Source organism: Echinops telfairi, unplaced genomic scaffold (genome assembly GCF_000313985.2).
Source record: "Echinops telfairi isolate 266 unplaced genomic scaffold, ASM31398v2 ScPeMD7_3533;HRSCAF=4204_0, whole genome shotgun sequence".
Lineage (NCBI taxonomy): Eukaryota > Metazoa > Chordata > Mammalia > Afrosoricida > Tenrecidae > Echinops > Echinops telfairi.
In genome coordinates this window covers 9,764,942-9,780,323 of record NW_022107431.1, presented here as the reverse complement: position 1 = coordinate 9,780,323, position 15,382 = coordinate 9,764,942, and the positions used below count along the sequence as shown (strand labels likewise).

The 15,382-nt window shown below is 54.5% G+C and overlaps 1 protein-coding gene across 3 annotated transcripts in view; it reads left to right on the top strand.

Moving 5' to 3' along the window:
- SYNJ2 (synaptojanin 2) overlaps positions 1 to 15,382 on the top strand; it is a 92,469-nt gene that overhangs the window by 42,757 nt on the left and 34,330 nt on the right. For all 3 annotated transcript variants that reach the window (XM_013004479.2, XM_045294436.1, XM_045294437.1), the window contains 6 exons: positions 837 to 898; positions 7,677 to 7,773; positions 10,071 to 10,243; positions 10,946 to 11,027; positions 11,590 to 11,739; positions 11,818 to 11,983. In XM_013004479.2, the coding sequence (XP_012859933.1) occupies positions 837 to 898; positions 7,677 to 7,773; positions 10,071 to 10,243; positions 10,946 to 11,027; positions 11,590 to 11,739; positions 11,818 to 11,983 (730 nt within the window). The remainder of the gene's footprint in view (positions 1 to 836; positions 899 to 7,676; positions 7,774 to 10,070; positions 10,244 to 10,945; positions 11,028 to 11,589; positions 11,740 to 11,817; positions 11,984 to 15,382) is intronic.

Sequence of the window (15,382 nt, the reverse complement as noted above, 5' to 3'; positions counted from 1 at the left end):
CCCATCCATCCATCCATCCATCCATCCATCCATCCACCTTCCCATCCATCCATCCATCCATCCATCCTTCTCTCCATGTACTTCACCTACCAACCCCCCCCATTCACCTGCTTATCCCTCCATCCACCAACTCATCCTTCCAGTTATAATACATATATATATATACATACATACATACATGCATACACTTAACCTATCTACCTACCCAGCCACCTCTTCTCATCAGTATATATTCATGGGCTCCTATTCTGCTGCTCAGGTTATAATCCATTTATTGTCCTTATGTAATTTGATTCTCAAATTGCCCCAGATACAGCCAGTAGGAGACTGGTCGAGTTAACTCCAGTAAGAATATGTCAGGGTTTTTTTTTATTGATAAAAAAAAAGATGATGTCATTTTAAGTTCATTTTACAAATGGAGTTCAATGTTCAATGGATGGCTCTAAATAGAAGGCAGCTCAGTTTTCAGATAATTATGATAAACTCAAATCTTATGAGGAAATGGAGGTCCTTCCTTGAAGCAGAGGAAGCTGGGAAGTGGTCTCTCTACACCTCTGTGCTATTGAATGACCTGGGGATACAGTATGGAATTATCCGGATGTTTCTCTCCTACATGTGTCAGTTTGCAGGCAGGACTGGCCAGCAACCCAGCCAGCCTCTCAGCCAGGGCTGGAGGTGAGCACACTCTTGGCAGAGTCCAGGGAGCAGGTGCCTGGTCCCCCTGCACTGGGCTCTAGCCATGCACGTGGGCGGCCACCACTCGAGAGCGGCCGACAGTGAATGCGGAGACCGTTGCTTCCTGGCAGACTCACAATTGTTATTTCTCTTTCCTCTAGGTTGGCTCCCACCATCTGAGACTCAACAGAGGCCTGGAAGCCAACGCCCCCGCATTTGACCGGTAGGGCTTGTTTGATAACAGAGCCCTGGGCTCTCCAGGGTCTCCCTTCCATAACACAGTCAGTCAGTCACACAATGGACAGGAAGTGGGAGACCCAGCCCGCAATCTCAACTTGCCTTCCATTATAGGAAGGCACCACCCATGCAAAATCTGCCTTTCACCTTGGTCCTTGATCCAAGAAGGGCCTTTATAAAATGAGGTTTCTACTTTAGACCCCACCCCCTTCTCTAAAGGCTGTCACAGCAAAAACACCAGTCTGACGCTCTCCCTGCCTGTCTTGGTTATCTAGTGCTGCTGTAACGGAAATGCCACCCTCGGTGGCTTTAGCGAACAGAAAGGACTTCTCTGATGGGGGTAGAGGTCTGAATCCCGAGGTGACCCTCAGGGAAGGCTCTCTCTCTCTCTGTTGGCTCTGGCAGAATGCCCTGTCCCCTCTCAACCTTTGATGGGCCTGGCAGTCCTCGAAGGGCTCCCTCTCCTTGGCATCAGCCTCCCTCGGGGTCCGACCGCTCGCAGTGCAGGAGCCCCAGGTCTAAGGGGAGTGCTCTCCTCTTGGTTTGCTTTCTTTCTTGGCGGTAGTTGGGTCCCTCTGATCTTCTTTGTTTTTTGAAGATCCTTTTCTTGGGGGCTCATACAACTCTTATCACAATCCAGACATCCATCCATTGTGTCAAGCACATTTGTACACTTATTGCCCTCATCATTCTCAAAACATTTGCTTTAGGGTCCCTCTGATCTTTTTTTTGGAGGGGGGGCGTTGGGAGGATCATACAACTCTTATCACAATCCATACATCTACTGAATCAGGTGTGTTTGTACATATGTTGCTCTCATTCTCTTCTAGACGTTTACTTTCTATTGAGCCCTTGGTATCGGCTCTTTTTTAATTCCCCCCCCCCCCCCCCTTCCCTTTCCCCCATGCACCCTTAATAATTTATAAATTATTATTGTATCTTATATTACACTGTCCGGCGCCCCCCATGGGACCCTCTGATCTTAACCCGCTTGTTTAATCTCTTTTATATCTCAAAGGAGATAACAATCTAATCCTGGAAATTACTTCTTGGCTCATTAACATAACTGCCACTAATCCTGTCTCATGAACTTCCTGATTGCCTCCGTTTGGCCCTGGGATACAGAAGACTTTCCCCCACTTTGTCTCCCCCAAAGAGATGCCAAACATTAGAGGCTGTTTGCCAGCACAGTGGTGGGAGGTCAGATGCTTAGAAATATTCTCCCTGGAGGCACCTGGTCCACTGTAGGTGGGGCTCACACCTACTGATAAGGATAGTGATTGTTTCCATGGAGAGCCAGACAACAGGTAAAACCTGCTCAGTGACATCCGAAGTTAGGCTGCCATCCTGAATTCAGGATCTCCCCATCTTGTCACATGTGTACCCCCAATCCCTTCCCTTCCTATTGCGTGGAAACCCCTAGATCGTCCCCCTTTCATTGCTGTATTACCTATAGCACAACCCCTTCCTGTGACATGTGTCTTTACCTGTAATTAGGGAGCTTGCACGCCCCCCAAAGATATATAAGCTTTGGTTAGTAATAAAGAGCTCTCTCCCCTGCCCTTCCCCTCCTCACCCTCCTCTCCTCTGACCTCTCAGCCCTGGGCTGTGCACACCTGGCTGCTGAGATCATGGCCATCCAGGAGGTGAGCATGCTACTATGAAATGCGTCTGACTCCATTGTCTCAATCTCTCTCCTATTTCTCCTTGTTATCTATGACTTTACTCTAATTTTTATATGTCTTAACCGTACAGTTGCGCCTACTGAACCCGCAATTAGTTGTGGGGGGCTGGCCAGCCCCCACAATGACCTAGTCAAGCTGACACCTATTTTAGCGGAGGGGACAATTCAAACCATAACGCACTGTGAGAAATTAAAACCAAGGGCTCTATTGTGAGAAGAGCTTCAAGAACTTGAACATCGTAATATGATGCCACAGAGTTCCAACACGCAGGGAGAACAGAGAGGCTTTATATAAGGTTCCAGGCACGGAGGTTAGGGATAACACTTATCTCCCAACATTAAACTGTGACCTTCTGGAACAAGTCTGACGGACGGGTCATTCTTTATAGCATCAGCTTGTCTGTCTGTCAGCATTCTGGGGAACAGCTGAGTCTGTTTTCTGTACCTTTGCCTCCTCCTAACTTCAGGTAGCAAGTTATGTATAGATTCCTAAGGACTAGCAGCACTGGGTTGACAGTCACAGTGGGTGAACAGAGTCTGATTGGGGAGAGTGGGTCCATTATATTAACACTCAGGTCACTGGCTTTTACTTTGTCTTGGTAACAGAGGTACAAGATACCGGTAGAGCTTCGTCTTTATTTAATAGCATTATCAGGTCTACTGTCTGGCTTCCTGTTGACCAGACTGTTTCCCTGGGACAAGCATTGTGGGCATCCTTGCCAGATAGGTTTTAACAAGCAGTTCCTAGCACAAGCTAACAAGAACTTTCAATCTTACTCCCCTGGTGTTGTGAGCACTAAAACGTTGATAAGAAGCCTAACCGCCTCTTCAGAGTGGCAATGAAGGTCCAGGCCTAGCTACAGCGTGCTTTTTAAACCATGGAGTTTCATGTAGAACTGAGCGAGCTATTTTTTTCTTTTATATTTTTAGTTCATGCCCAGCACCTGGGGTTTGGAGCTCTACATACACCTCTGTACACAAGATTAATTAATAAATGGTTAGATTATACTTAACAATTATTATATCTTACCAGGTCTTTCTTACAATAAGGCTTCATCTGTTTGTCCCAGCTAATAAGCAACGTCCAAGTTACCTCACTGCCACTGAGCTGATTCCAACTCAGTAGTCCTGTGGGCCAGGGTAGAGCGGTCCCTGTGGATATCCGAGGCTGTACATCTGTATGAGAGTAGAAAGCCTCTTCTCTCTCTCACAGACCAGTTGGTGGTTTCGAACTGCTGACCTTGCAGTTAGCAGCCCAATATTTAACCATGACACCCACAGGTCTCCTATCTAAATTATAAGATATATAGGATGTTTGTAGTTGTTCAGAGTATTAAAAATCAAAAACCGAAACCCACACCATTGAGTTAATTCCAACTACAGGACAGAATAGAAGTGCCCTGTCGGATTTCTAAGGCTGTCCATCTTCATGGGAGATGATAGCCTCCTCTTCCTCCCTGCAAGCGACTGGTAGGTTCGAACAACTGACCTTTCGGTGATTATTCCCGATTCTTAATCCACTGCATACCCAGAGCTCCTTGAAATCGCTAAAACAAAAAACCAGCTCACTGCCATGCAGACAGTCCTGACCCAGAGAGGCTGCAGAGAGGGTTTCTAAGACTTGTAAACCTTTATAGGAGTCGGTGGCCCCGTCTCCCTCAGAGCAGCTAGTGGGCTTGAACTGCCGGCTTTGTGGTTAGCACCCATTGTCCGTGCCACAGCGCCCCCAGAGCACCTTTAAAACAGCTGGCAGTACCTTAAAATAGTTCTCTTAATGTCAATTCTCATTGTTGAACAGTATCCCCGTGAGTGTCATGAAAATGCTTAAAAGTAACTTGTAGGTCTTTCAGACCTTCTACTGGAAGCATAATTTGTACTCAGATTTGCATTGTCTGCTCTTTGTTTATCAACAAGCACATTAGTATCAGAGTCCAGCTGGGAGACCCTAATTACCACATTAGGGCAAACTGCTTTTATTGGAAAGCGTTATAATATATTAATAAAGATGTCTATCTTTCCCCTGATATTATTCATGTGATCCTGGGAAAGGCAGAGGTATTTTCATTAAAACAGTATACTACTTTCCAGTAAGAGCCCCTCAGCTGGAGTATGCAGATTGCGGGTTTTCAGAAGCTATTGAGGAGCCCTGGTGGTGCAGTGGTGATGCGCAGGGCTGCGATCCTCATGGTCAGCGGTTCGAATCCACCAGCAGCTCCTCAGGAGAAACCCTGGGCTTTCTACTCCCATGAAGTGACAGTCTCAGAAACCCACATGTGAGTCAGCGTTGACTCGACGGCAGTGAGTTTTGAGTTTAGAGGTGGTGGCCCAGTGAGTAAAGCACTCGGCTGCTCATGGAGAGGCTGGTGGAGAAAGTCTTGGCTGCCTGCTCCCTGAAGGCCGACCCACACACTGCTGCCGGATGAATCGATTCTTACTCATTCTGACCGGATAGAACGGAGTCCATGGAACTGCTCCCGGGTCTGCCGGGACTGTAAGGTTTTACAGAAGCAGACTACTACTTCTTCCTTCTGTGGTGTGGCTGGTGGGTTCAACCCACAGGCCTTGCAAGCTGGACGCCCAACATTTTAGCCCACTGCATCTCCGGAACCCTTTTCCCTAAAGATTACAGCCTTGGGTCCTGTAGGTTCTCTGTGTTAGGCTGGCTTATCTAGAGAAACAAACCCTGTGATAGTTAATATAGAGATAAGAAAGAACTGGATAGCAAAAAGTAATTGTGCATCAAGAGGGCATCCCGGCCCGGTCCAACTCAAGTCCCCGGGTCTGATGCTAGCCGGAGCCCTCTTCAGATGCACCTCTGCAGGGAATCAGGATGCAGGGAGATCACAGGCCTGTGGGTGCAGAGTCCCATGGGCCCAAGGTCTGCAGGGACATGACAGGGCACCGACAGTTCCTAGGTTAGCTCCCAAGGTCAGCGGCCCACATGGGGCTGCCCCTGGAGGCATATACAGAGTGAGTCCCAGCCAGCAGGGTGGGTGAAAGGCAGGAGAGAGACTTTCTCGTGGTCTCTCTCATAAAGAAGGCCACACCCCCAAGGGGCCAGGACCAGGCTCCCACTGGATTGATGGGTTGAACTCCCCTCCTACCTCCCCCCAGGCACCATCAAGTTGGCCTGAGATCTAACCACCACAGTCACTATGAGTTGGACTCCATTAGACGGCAGCTTATTGTTCCATTTCTCAATCAGAGGGCTAGTTAGCTCGGCCCAGTGTAAGGTGGCACTTCATCCAGCGTCAGAGTGATTGGGAGTCTGTTCTGCTGAGGTTTCTCTTGGCTCTGGCTTTAATCCAACATTCCATTTGCAATAAACAGCGTGGAGGTAAGTAGACATATCGGACCTCTGTGTGTTAGTCCGGGTGGACCAGAGAAACAAATTCATAGACAATCATGTGTGTGAGAAAGAGCTTTATATAAAAGCGCAATTGTATATTGAGAAAACAGCCCAGTCCAGATCAAGTCCCTAAGTCTGTAATTGGCCCATCTGTCCCATACCAGTCTATAAATTCCTTTTCAGACTCACGCAGCACATGCAACGACACTGCGTACAGGAAGATCACAGGCCAGTGGGTGGAAAGTCTTGTGGCCCCAGTGGCAGTGAAAGCATCACAGCTCTGGCTCCACGTGGCTCCTCCAGCTCCAGGGCTCTGGCTGCCATCAGTGTAGCCCCATGTGTCTTGTTGGCAGGAAGACAAAGCAGAGAGAATGTGTCCCGCCTCCAGGGAGGAAGACAGGAGTTCCCAGAATCCTCTGGAGAAGGCCATGCCCACACAGAGAGGCCTCATTGGCTTTGACCTGATTGACAAGCCAGACTCCACCCCTTTGCTCAAGTTGGCAGGAGATGGTGTAACTGCTGCACTCTGGCTTCCCTGCTTCCACGAGGCAGGGGTCCGACATGCCTCCACGCTCCATCCTTCGTCACCGATTCTCATGCCAACCGTCCCTCCCAGACTGCTTCGCATCCGGGCTGGGCATGTTCTTCCCTCTTGGTCCTCTAACCTCGGTCTCTCTTCTGCTGGCTGGCTGGCTGTGTCCTCTGGAGCTGCCTTTTGAAAGGCTCCGTTCGGCTCTTGGACGTCGTCGTTGCTTCCATGGGCTCTAGCTAACCTGCCCCAGGAGGCAGATTCGGAGTCTCTGACCTCCACGTTGGCTTTTCCTTTGGCTTCTCGGTGACCTTTGGCTTCGTGCACGGTGTTCTGCTGTCCCTGCATGAACGGGATGGAGGGGGACGGATCTGACCTGCTGCCACGAGGCAGGGGTCCGACACGCCTCCACGCGCCATCCTTTGTTACCTATTCGGACACCAACCACCCCTCCCACACCGCTCTGCATCTATGCTGGGTTCCACGATTCCCGTGTGGCCATGGCCACCCAGAACTCACGGACCACGCTCATTAGGTAATTCAGTATTCACTAGGGCAGTCCATAGGTTGCCAACCAGTCAAGATCAGCAGACACCAAGGATACAGCCCCTGGTCTCCTCTGCCAGCAGCCAAGTCTCTCTCCAGTCCTCCATCTCATGGCCCCTTGGCTCCACACACACCACACACACACACACACACACACACACACCGTGGGCCAGAAAAGCAGCCCACCTGTGGCTCGGTTCCACAGGTCCCTAGTCTCTGGCCCCATGAGGAGACCATATCTCAGGTCTCCACACTGTATCTCAGAGCAGTCTCTGATGCATCTGATCTCGTTGGCCTCTGCCACTTCAGACAGCCTTTCTCTTTCTGCTGCGGCTTCAAAGATGGTTCATCCCGACAGCCAGGAGGGCGGTAGCGAAAATGGACCCATCCCCTCTGTCAAATGCACACTGCTTGCATTTAGCCGTCATTTTAACAGTCCTGCCCACCCATCTGGTGGGAGTTACAGACACCAAGGTGGAAGAGCCACGTTAAGAAATTTCACTCCACCACACCGCCGACACCTGGCCCACTGGGCTTGCCCTGGTTCACTGCCACATGCCGGGTCCAGGGTCTCCAGTGCCCCCAGCACACGGTGGCCAGGTGGGCGGTCCGTCTGGACCCCTGGTGACATGGCCGCCTGGCCCCTGCCGTTACAGGCACATGGTTCTTCTGAAAGAGCAGTACGGGAAGCAGGTGGTCGTGAACTTGCTGGGGAGTCGCGGTGGCGAGGACGTCCTCAACAGAGCCTTCAAGGTAAGACCCGCCCCATCAGCACCCAGCTGTCCGTCTGTCTGTCTGGCTGCCTGCCTCTGCTCTGAGGCAGGGGTGAGTGGGGAGGAGTGCCACACGCAGGGTGCTCCCAGCATGCCCGGCTCCCGCTGAGGGTTCTGCAAAAGCATTACTGTGCATCCTCACCATGGCATCAGAACCGGGGTCCCCGTGGCCGAGCCCACCTTTACCACTCGCTGGCTGTGGAGGAGAGTAGCCCTGGTGGCTCGCTGGCGTCCGTGTTGGTCTGCAGACGGAAAGATCCGGAACACGGGACGACAGAGAGCATCCTCGTTCCGTGGTCCAGCTCATGCACTCCACACTGGTACCTGAGCCTCCACCGCAGCCATTGAGGAAGAGCCCCGGGGACCCTGTTGTGTTGACAACCTCACCGCCAAGGGTTCAAGACCCCCAGCTGCTCCAAGCAAGAACAACGAGGCTTTTCTGCTCCCGTAGGAGCTACAGCCTTGGGAACCCACAGGGGAGTTCCACTCCGTCCTGCAGGGCCTCCAGGAAACGGAGCTGCCTCGATGGCAGTGAGTCGGGGTTGGGGTTGGGGAAGACCTGCCCCAAGCCAAAGCGAGATTCCCAGCAGCGTCCCGCTGCACAGGGCCATGAGCTCTCTGGGGAGTTTGTTCTCAGCCCAGGAAGGGGGGGCACGTGTGGGCACCTCACCTCCTGGAAGAGCCCCACGCACCCCTCTCCAGGGCAAGTGCCGCCACCCTGGAGCTGTCATGGCGCTTCCGTCCCCTGGCGACCCTCCGAGTGACTGTCGAATAGGAGGTGCTGCCAGCAGTTTGAACCCACCCGCCACTCTGCGGGAGGAAGCTGAGGCTGTCTGGGATGACTTCCAGTCTCCAGAACCCTGTGGAGCAGCCCCTCTGTCCTCCGGGGTCGCTAGGAGTCGGGATAGAGGGGACCGCAGTGGGCTCCTTTCCTGAGCACAGTGCCCGTCTCCAGGGAAGGCAGGCGGCTGCCAGGCCTCTGGCTGGAGCCCAGGGCAGCTGCGCTCTTATCTCACCCCCTGAGAAAGCCCCGCCTTGGAATTTGGACTTTTGGGCTGCTGGGTCTCCTGGCCAGACCCGAGTTTCCTGTCTGGGTTGTTGCTATTAGCAACAAGCACAAGGCGTATTTTCCTTTTTCCCATCTGGGCTCCATATTTTAATGGAGGAAGGGAAAATACAGCAAACAATGAAAAAGGAAAGGATAGGAGAATCCCAAAGCAGTAAGCAGCCAAGAAATAAAGTATCACAATAAAAAAAAACATATATAAGACCGCAAAGGAAGGTGCCATCTTCCCTGCCCCTGGAGCTATGGGAAGGGAGCACCCTCACCCCCACTTGCTGGCACAGGTAGACTTACTCCCAGTGGGTAAGTGCAGGTCCCGGCTCAGACTGACTCACGGACATTGCCTCAGAACTCAGGAGACTGGGATATGCCTGCCTTGCTGTCACATCTCCTCCCCCACTGACCCTGACAGACCACCTAAGCTTCTTGATGGCCTGGGGGGTGGGGCTGTGCCCAGGGAGGTCTGCACTGCTGGCAGCCAGTCTGTGGCCCAGCGTTCTCAGTCCACGTCCTACGGTGCTGCCAGGCACCCTGACTTTGCTCTGATTCGTCCACTGCAAGACTTTCTCCATGAAGGAAGCCAGGGGTGATGTGCGTCCTGGTGCGTCCTCCAGCAGGCCAGCCTGGATGACCCAGAGGCTCTCAGTCCTTGGTGGCTGTGAGCACCTCCAAGATGGGCAGATGGTGGGGCACGAGGCTAATCAGCATGGGGTGCGGAGTGGGGTGTAAGTGGCCAGTGGGCCTGGCCAGGTGGCTGTCCATGGAGAAAGCTGGGTGCTGCAGGCCTCCGGAATGAGGAAGGTCGGGGAGCAGCAGAGTGGCCGTGCATCGTGTTGGGCCCAGCCAACACTGGCCCCCAGCTGACAGCCCACCCTCATGTGCCAGGCACTAGTCCTCCCTCAGGCTGTGGCTGGTTGCCATGGCAGTGGGGGCTGGATTATGACCCACAGCCCAGCTGCATGCTGCTGGGCTTGGGGCCCGAGGCCCGGGGCCCTGGGAGAACTAAGCAGGCCTCCCCAGGCCTGAGGGTGTCATGTCTGCCTCAGCTGGTTCTGGCCTGGGGTGGAGCTTCTGCCAGTCTGCAGGCAAGGGCCCCTCCGTGTGTCTGTCCCCCCTGGGGTGAGTCCGTCTGGGTCAGGACAAGGGACGGAAGCGCAGGGCTGCGAGGTGAAGCAGGCCGTCACATCCCTCTCTATTCCTCCCCACCTTTGTAGAAGTTGCTATGGGCGTCCTGCCACGGCGCCGACACCCCTATGATCAATTTCGACCTCCGCCAGTTTGCCAAAGGGGGGAAGCTGGGCAGGCTGGAGCACCTGCTGAGGCCCCAGTTGAAGCTGCACTGGGAGGAGTTTGAAGTGTTCGCCAGGGGCGAGAATGTGAGTCCCTGGTGAGTGAGTTGCTGCCGGCCAGCCCTCATCAAAGATGGTCTTTCCTCCCCGACTGTGGTCTCCTGGGCTCCACAATGTGGATTTGGGTGGGGGTTCAGCTGCCTCTGTTCCCTTCCTACAACCCGATGCGTGCTCTGGGGACTTTCCAAGCCAGCGGTGCAGTCGGGTTGCTTGGCCAAAGAAATGGGAGTCATAAAGGGGACCCCGCAGTAACTGTTGAGTCAGTGCCCCCCACCCACGGTGGATTCTGACTCAGGGTGTCCCCCCCACCCCCCATCAGGCTTGAACTGGGCCCCTCCGGTTTTCCCTGGACTTCCGCAAGTCAGCAGCCCAGCCTTCCTCTAGAGGTGCTTGGGGTGGGTGGGAATCAGTGGTCTCTCACCGCTCACACTCCTCCCCCGCTTAGCGTCCATCCTGAGTCGCCCTCGAGGGCATCAGCAGCAGGTGGGAACGCAGTGGCCCCAGGAAACCAGAACTGAGCAAGTGGCCCTGTCAGGACAGGGGTGCGGGCTGCCGAGTGTGGGCCCGGTCTGCCTTTTCCCAGCAGCCTTGGATCCACCGGGCACATGGCCAGGGTGGTCTGATGGCTAACTGGGCCCAGGCACAGGCTCGCTCCTGCTCCCTGCCCCGCCGGGGGTCTGTCGCTAAGGGCCCTTCATCGAGACCAGATGTGTGCCCGTGACCTCTGTCCATTATCCTAGCTTCCAGAAGGGCACCCTGAGAACCAACTGTCTGGACTGCCTGGACCGGACCAACACCGTGCAGTGCTTCATCGCCCTCGAGGTCAGTGCCTGCCCCTGGCCGCCCTCTCCCCTCCCTCAGAGCCAGGACTGAGCGGAGGCCTCGCTGGCTGCCCCGTCCAGAGGAAGGGACACTCACCCCACATGCTCGTTCTTTGGACCGTGCACCCTGAGAGACAGGCATTCCGCCATGGCTGTTGGGACCATGCTGCTGGGCGGGTGGAGACAGGCCAGGTTTCCTGGTGGGGGAGTGGGGGAGTTGGGTGGGGGGGCACTGAGTCAGACCCAAGAGGGAGTGTGCAGACCTGGATGGACCTCACCTGGCTCACACTGGAGGAGGAAGGCAGGCTAGCTCTGCTGCTGTCTGGGCCTGCTGTGGTGGCGAGGATGGGGTCAGAGGTCGTGGTTCAGAGATAACGCTCGTCAGCGAGGGTGGTGTGTAGTGGGGGGAAATGCCTCTGTAGCCAGAAGCCACCCCCTCCCTCCCTCCCCTGCTCGGGGTTAACATTCTTCCAGGGCCCAGATAAGGGGCTACTAGGATGGCCCTGGTGGTGCCAGGGGCAGGCAGGGCCCCTCTGTCCCGGTGACGTCCTGGGCTCCCCCAGGTCCTCCACCTGCAGCTCGAGAGCCTGGGGCTGCATTCGAAGCCCATCGTCGACCGCTTTGTGGAGGCCTTCAAAGCCATGTGGTCCCTGAACGGGCACGGGCTGAGCAGAGTGTTCACGGGCAGCCGGGCCCTGGAAGGAAAGGCGAAGGTAGGGAGCCCTCAGGAGGGGCGGCCCCGGGGCCCCCTCAGCCGGACCCACTCACCAACCCGACCCGGCCCACGGCAGGTGGGGAAGCTGAAAGACGGCGCCCGGTCCATGTCGCGCACGATCCAGTCCAACTTCTTGGAGGGGGTGAAGCAGGAGGCTGTCAAGCTTCTGCTGGTGGGGGATGTCTGCAGCGAGGAGTCGGCCGACAAGGGCCGCGTGCTCATGGACAACACCGCCCTTCTGGGTAAGAGGGCTGTCTGCTTGTGTGGAGGGGGAGGGGAGGGGCGGGGGGGACAGGCCCGCCAGTCCCGTATTCTAGCTCTCCTCCCGCAGTCCCAGAGGTGGGTGACAGAAACCCCCTTCCCAGGTAGGGTACGAGGGGAATCGCCCTCTCTCGGGACTTTGGTGCCATTGGTAATTCGTCTCATGTTCTGACCGGTTGATCTGAGCAGCAGATACCACCAGGGGGTGGCTTTGAAGAACAGTTGCTGTGCCCTCAAAGTTCGGGTGGCCAGAAACCTGGGCCCAAGGAGCCTGCTCTAGGTGAAAGGTGCTGTCCCTCGACTCTGCCGGCATCCCCCCCACCCTTCCTCGGTGGCCTCCCTGGGCCATCCCCCACCAGCCGTGTGCTTGCCTGTGTCCCTGTTTGCTCTGTACATCGCTCAGCTCCGAAGGGATTAGGTTTGAAATGAAAGCAAACCCAAGCCCATTCCTCGGCTAGAACTGCTCCTGGACGTCTGAGACTGTCGGATTTTGCAGGAAGAGAAAGGCTCGTCTTTCTCCCAAGGAGTCACAGCTGGGGGTTTTCTAGCTGCTGACCCTAGCGGCTAACAGCCCAACTCGTAATCCATCACACTGCCGGGGCCTGGGATTAGGGTTAGGACCCAGCTAACTCCGATCATGGCCTCGTTAGCATGCATGACAAATAAGGAAGGGAAGACAAGTCCATGCATTGGAATCGTGGTGCCGGAGAAGAACGCGGCACGTGCCACGGACTGCAGAAGGGACAGACCCACCTGTGTTGGGAGAAGTAAGGCCAGGGTGCTCCTTAGAGGCACGGATGACAGGGTGTCGACTTCCGTACCAGTGCCCGGAGAAAGGACGTCACTTTGGTTAAGTGCAGGGCCACTGAAAGAGAGGAAGCCCTCGAGGAGACGGACGGATGGACGGACACAGTGGCTGCGACCATGGCTCAGGCCCAGGAACCACTGTGAGGCTGGCCTGGGACCGGGCAGTGTTTCCTTCTGTTGTGCACGGGGGTCGCTATGGGTCAGGACCCACTTGATGGCACCTCACGACAACAAAGCAAAGAAGCCCTGTTTTCACGTGGGTCTACATCCTGGGTGTCAGGATCAGGGCTCCCAACACCAATTTCAAAGGGACCCCGTTCATCCCGAACCCTGGGGTCTGTGTATTTCAAGCTAGCGTGGGGCCCAACCTTCCACTTTGTGGCCCTGGCTCTTCTCCCACACCGAGAGGAACTGGGGTTCGAGGAAACTCCCAGAGAGTCCATGCAGCATTAGATGCCGATGCCTTTCAGGGCCACTCATTCCAGAAACGCCCTTGGCCCTCGGCCTGAATGGGCTCTCGGTCCCACCGGCAGGTGTCATGGTCTTGTCCCCCACCAGGCAGGTGGCGTCTGAGGGAGCCTGTGGAGACGGAGGGGAAGGAAGAGGTTACCTGTGTCTCCTCTCATGCTCAGGGGCAGGACCAGCCCGGGTCTGTCCATAATCTAGACAGACACCCTGGTTTCTTCTTCTAACTTAAACTGTTAAAACTTGGTGGTCAAACTATGGGCTCATACAACAGAGCCATGCGCCAGTCCGGCAGTGTTGAGATGGGCACTTCAGTGCCCTTGACTGTGTGCTCCATGTCTGGCAACCGTCACTGCTACCCTCGCTGAGCCCTCCCATCCCCAGTGCCCCCTGAGCCATGGCTACCCCTCCCCCTGCTCTCTCCGCCGGGTCTCTGTGTCAAGGACACCTTTTCCCACAGAGCCTGTGCCGAAACGGAAGGGAGAGACCCGGCCTCGCTGCCTCGTGAGAGGGTAGAGGTTACACCTCTGGGCTTGGCAGTGTCTTCAGACATGCTTCTGCCCATCTGCGCAATCACTGGGTAGCCCCTTTCTACCTTTCCCACCTCCATTTTGGAGGATGTCTCGCTTGGCATCTAATAACCAAACCAAAGCAAACCCATGGCCACTCGGCCACACACCTCCAGGATGGGTGTGGTAGCTACATCATCTGGTGTCAGTTTGAGAAGATTCAGAGTGTAGGGGTGGAGTCTGGCCTCTCCATCAAGATATAGGCAATGAGGCCTCTGTGTGGGCATGGCCTTCTCCTGAGGAGTCTGGGACTTCCTGTATTTCTTCCTTGGAGGTGGGAGACACACTCTCTCTCTGCTCACACCCTGGGAGACATAGCAGCTGACAAGATGCATGAAAGTACACCAGTGCCCTGAGCCACAGGACCCACGTGGAGACCCCTGCCAGTGCTAAGATACTTACACCACCACTGGATCCACAAGACGTCCCACCCACTGGCCTGTGATCTTCCTGCATTCGGCGTCATTGCATGTGCTTCGTGAGTCTGAAGAGGAATTTATAGATTGGGATCAGACATATGGGCTAATGTGGGACTTATGGGCTTGATCTGGACTGGGCTGGGCTGTCTTCTCAATATTCAACTGCTCTTGTATTTGAAGCGCTTCCTCATACACGTATGAGTGTCTATGAATTTGTTTCTCTAGTCTACCCGGACTAACACGATGGGGTAGAACTGCCCCTACGGGTTTCTGAGACTGTGACTATTTAGAACAGAAAGCCTCATCTTGCTCCCATGGGAGCAGCTGGTTGGTTTCAAACCCACTCACCTGGTGGATCACAGCCCAACTCGGAACTGCTACCCCACCAGGGCTCCCGGCATCTAACCATCAAGGTTCTATTTGGCTTTCCACTTGAAAGAAGCTCTGAGCATCATCACCCATGCCCATGGCCACCTAGCTGTTTCTGCCTGACAGTAATGCCATGGCGGGAGCAGAATTCCCCCCACAGCATTCCTAAGGGTGTAAACCTTTACAGGAGCAGATTGCTGAAAGGGCAGGTGGGCTTGAACTCTGTGGGTTGTGCGATGGATAACATTTACAATAACGACGCCCCCCACCCCCCAAAAAAGTTAAAAGAGCAGCTGCTGGAGCGGCTTGTGAGCACACCAACACTTCACAGGATGATGTGGTTATTTGCCTTAGAGGCGCAGGACCACGGTTTTGTGGGACATCCTGGCCGAGGGCTTAACCACTATGTCACCAGGGCTCCTCCCACACTGTCCCTTGTCTGTAGCGTAAGGGAGACAGGGCGGCACACAGTCCCCGGTGAGATGTAGGATAGGGTCAGGTCATTCGTTTAGAAAACGGAATAGATTTTGGGTTGTCAGAGGCCTAGTTCAGCGGGGTGGTTTTTTAAGACTACGCATCTGGAGTCCGGGCAAGGAAAAGGCCAAGAAAGCACGTCAGCCTTGCCGAATGGAAGGCAGGAAATTTGAAGATGAGTGTTTTGGATGATGAGATGTTTTCAGCACATGTGCTTATACACATAAGTAGCTGCCTAAATAAATACCAAGCAACACCTCGGGGATTTGGTCCCTTG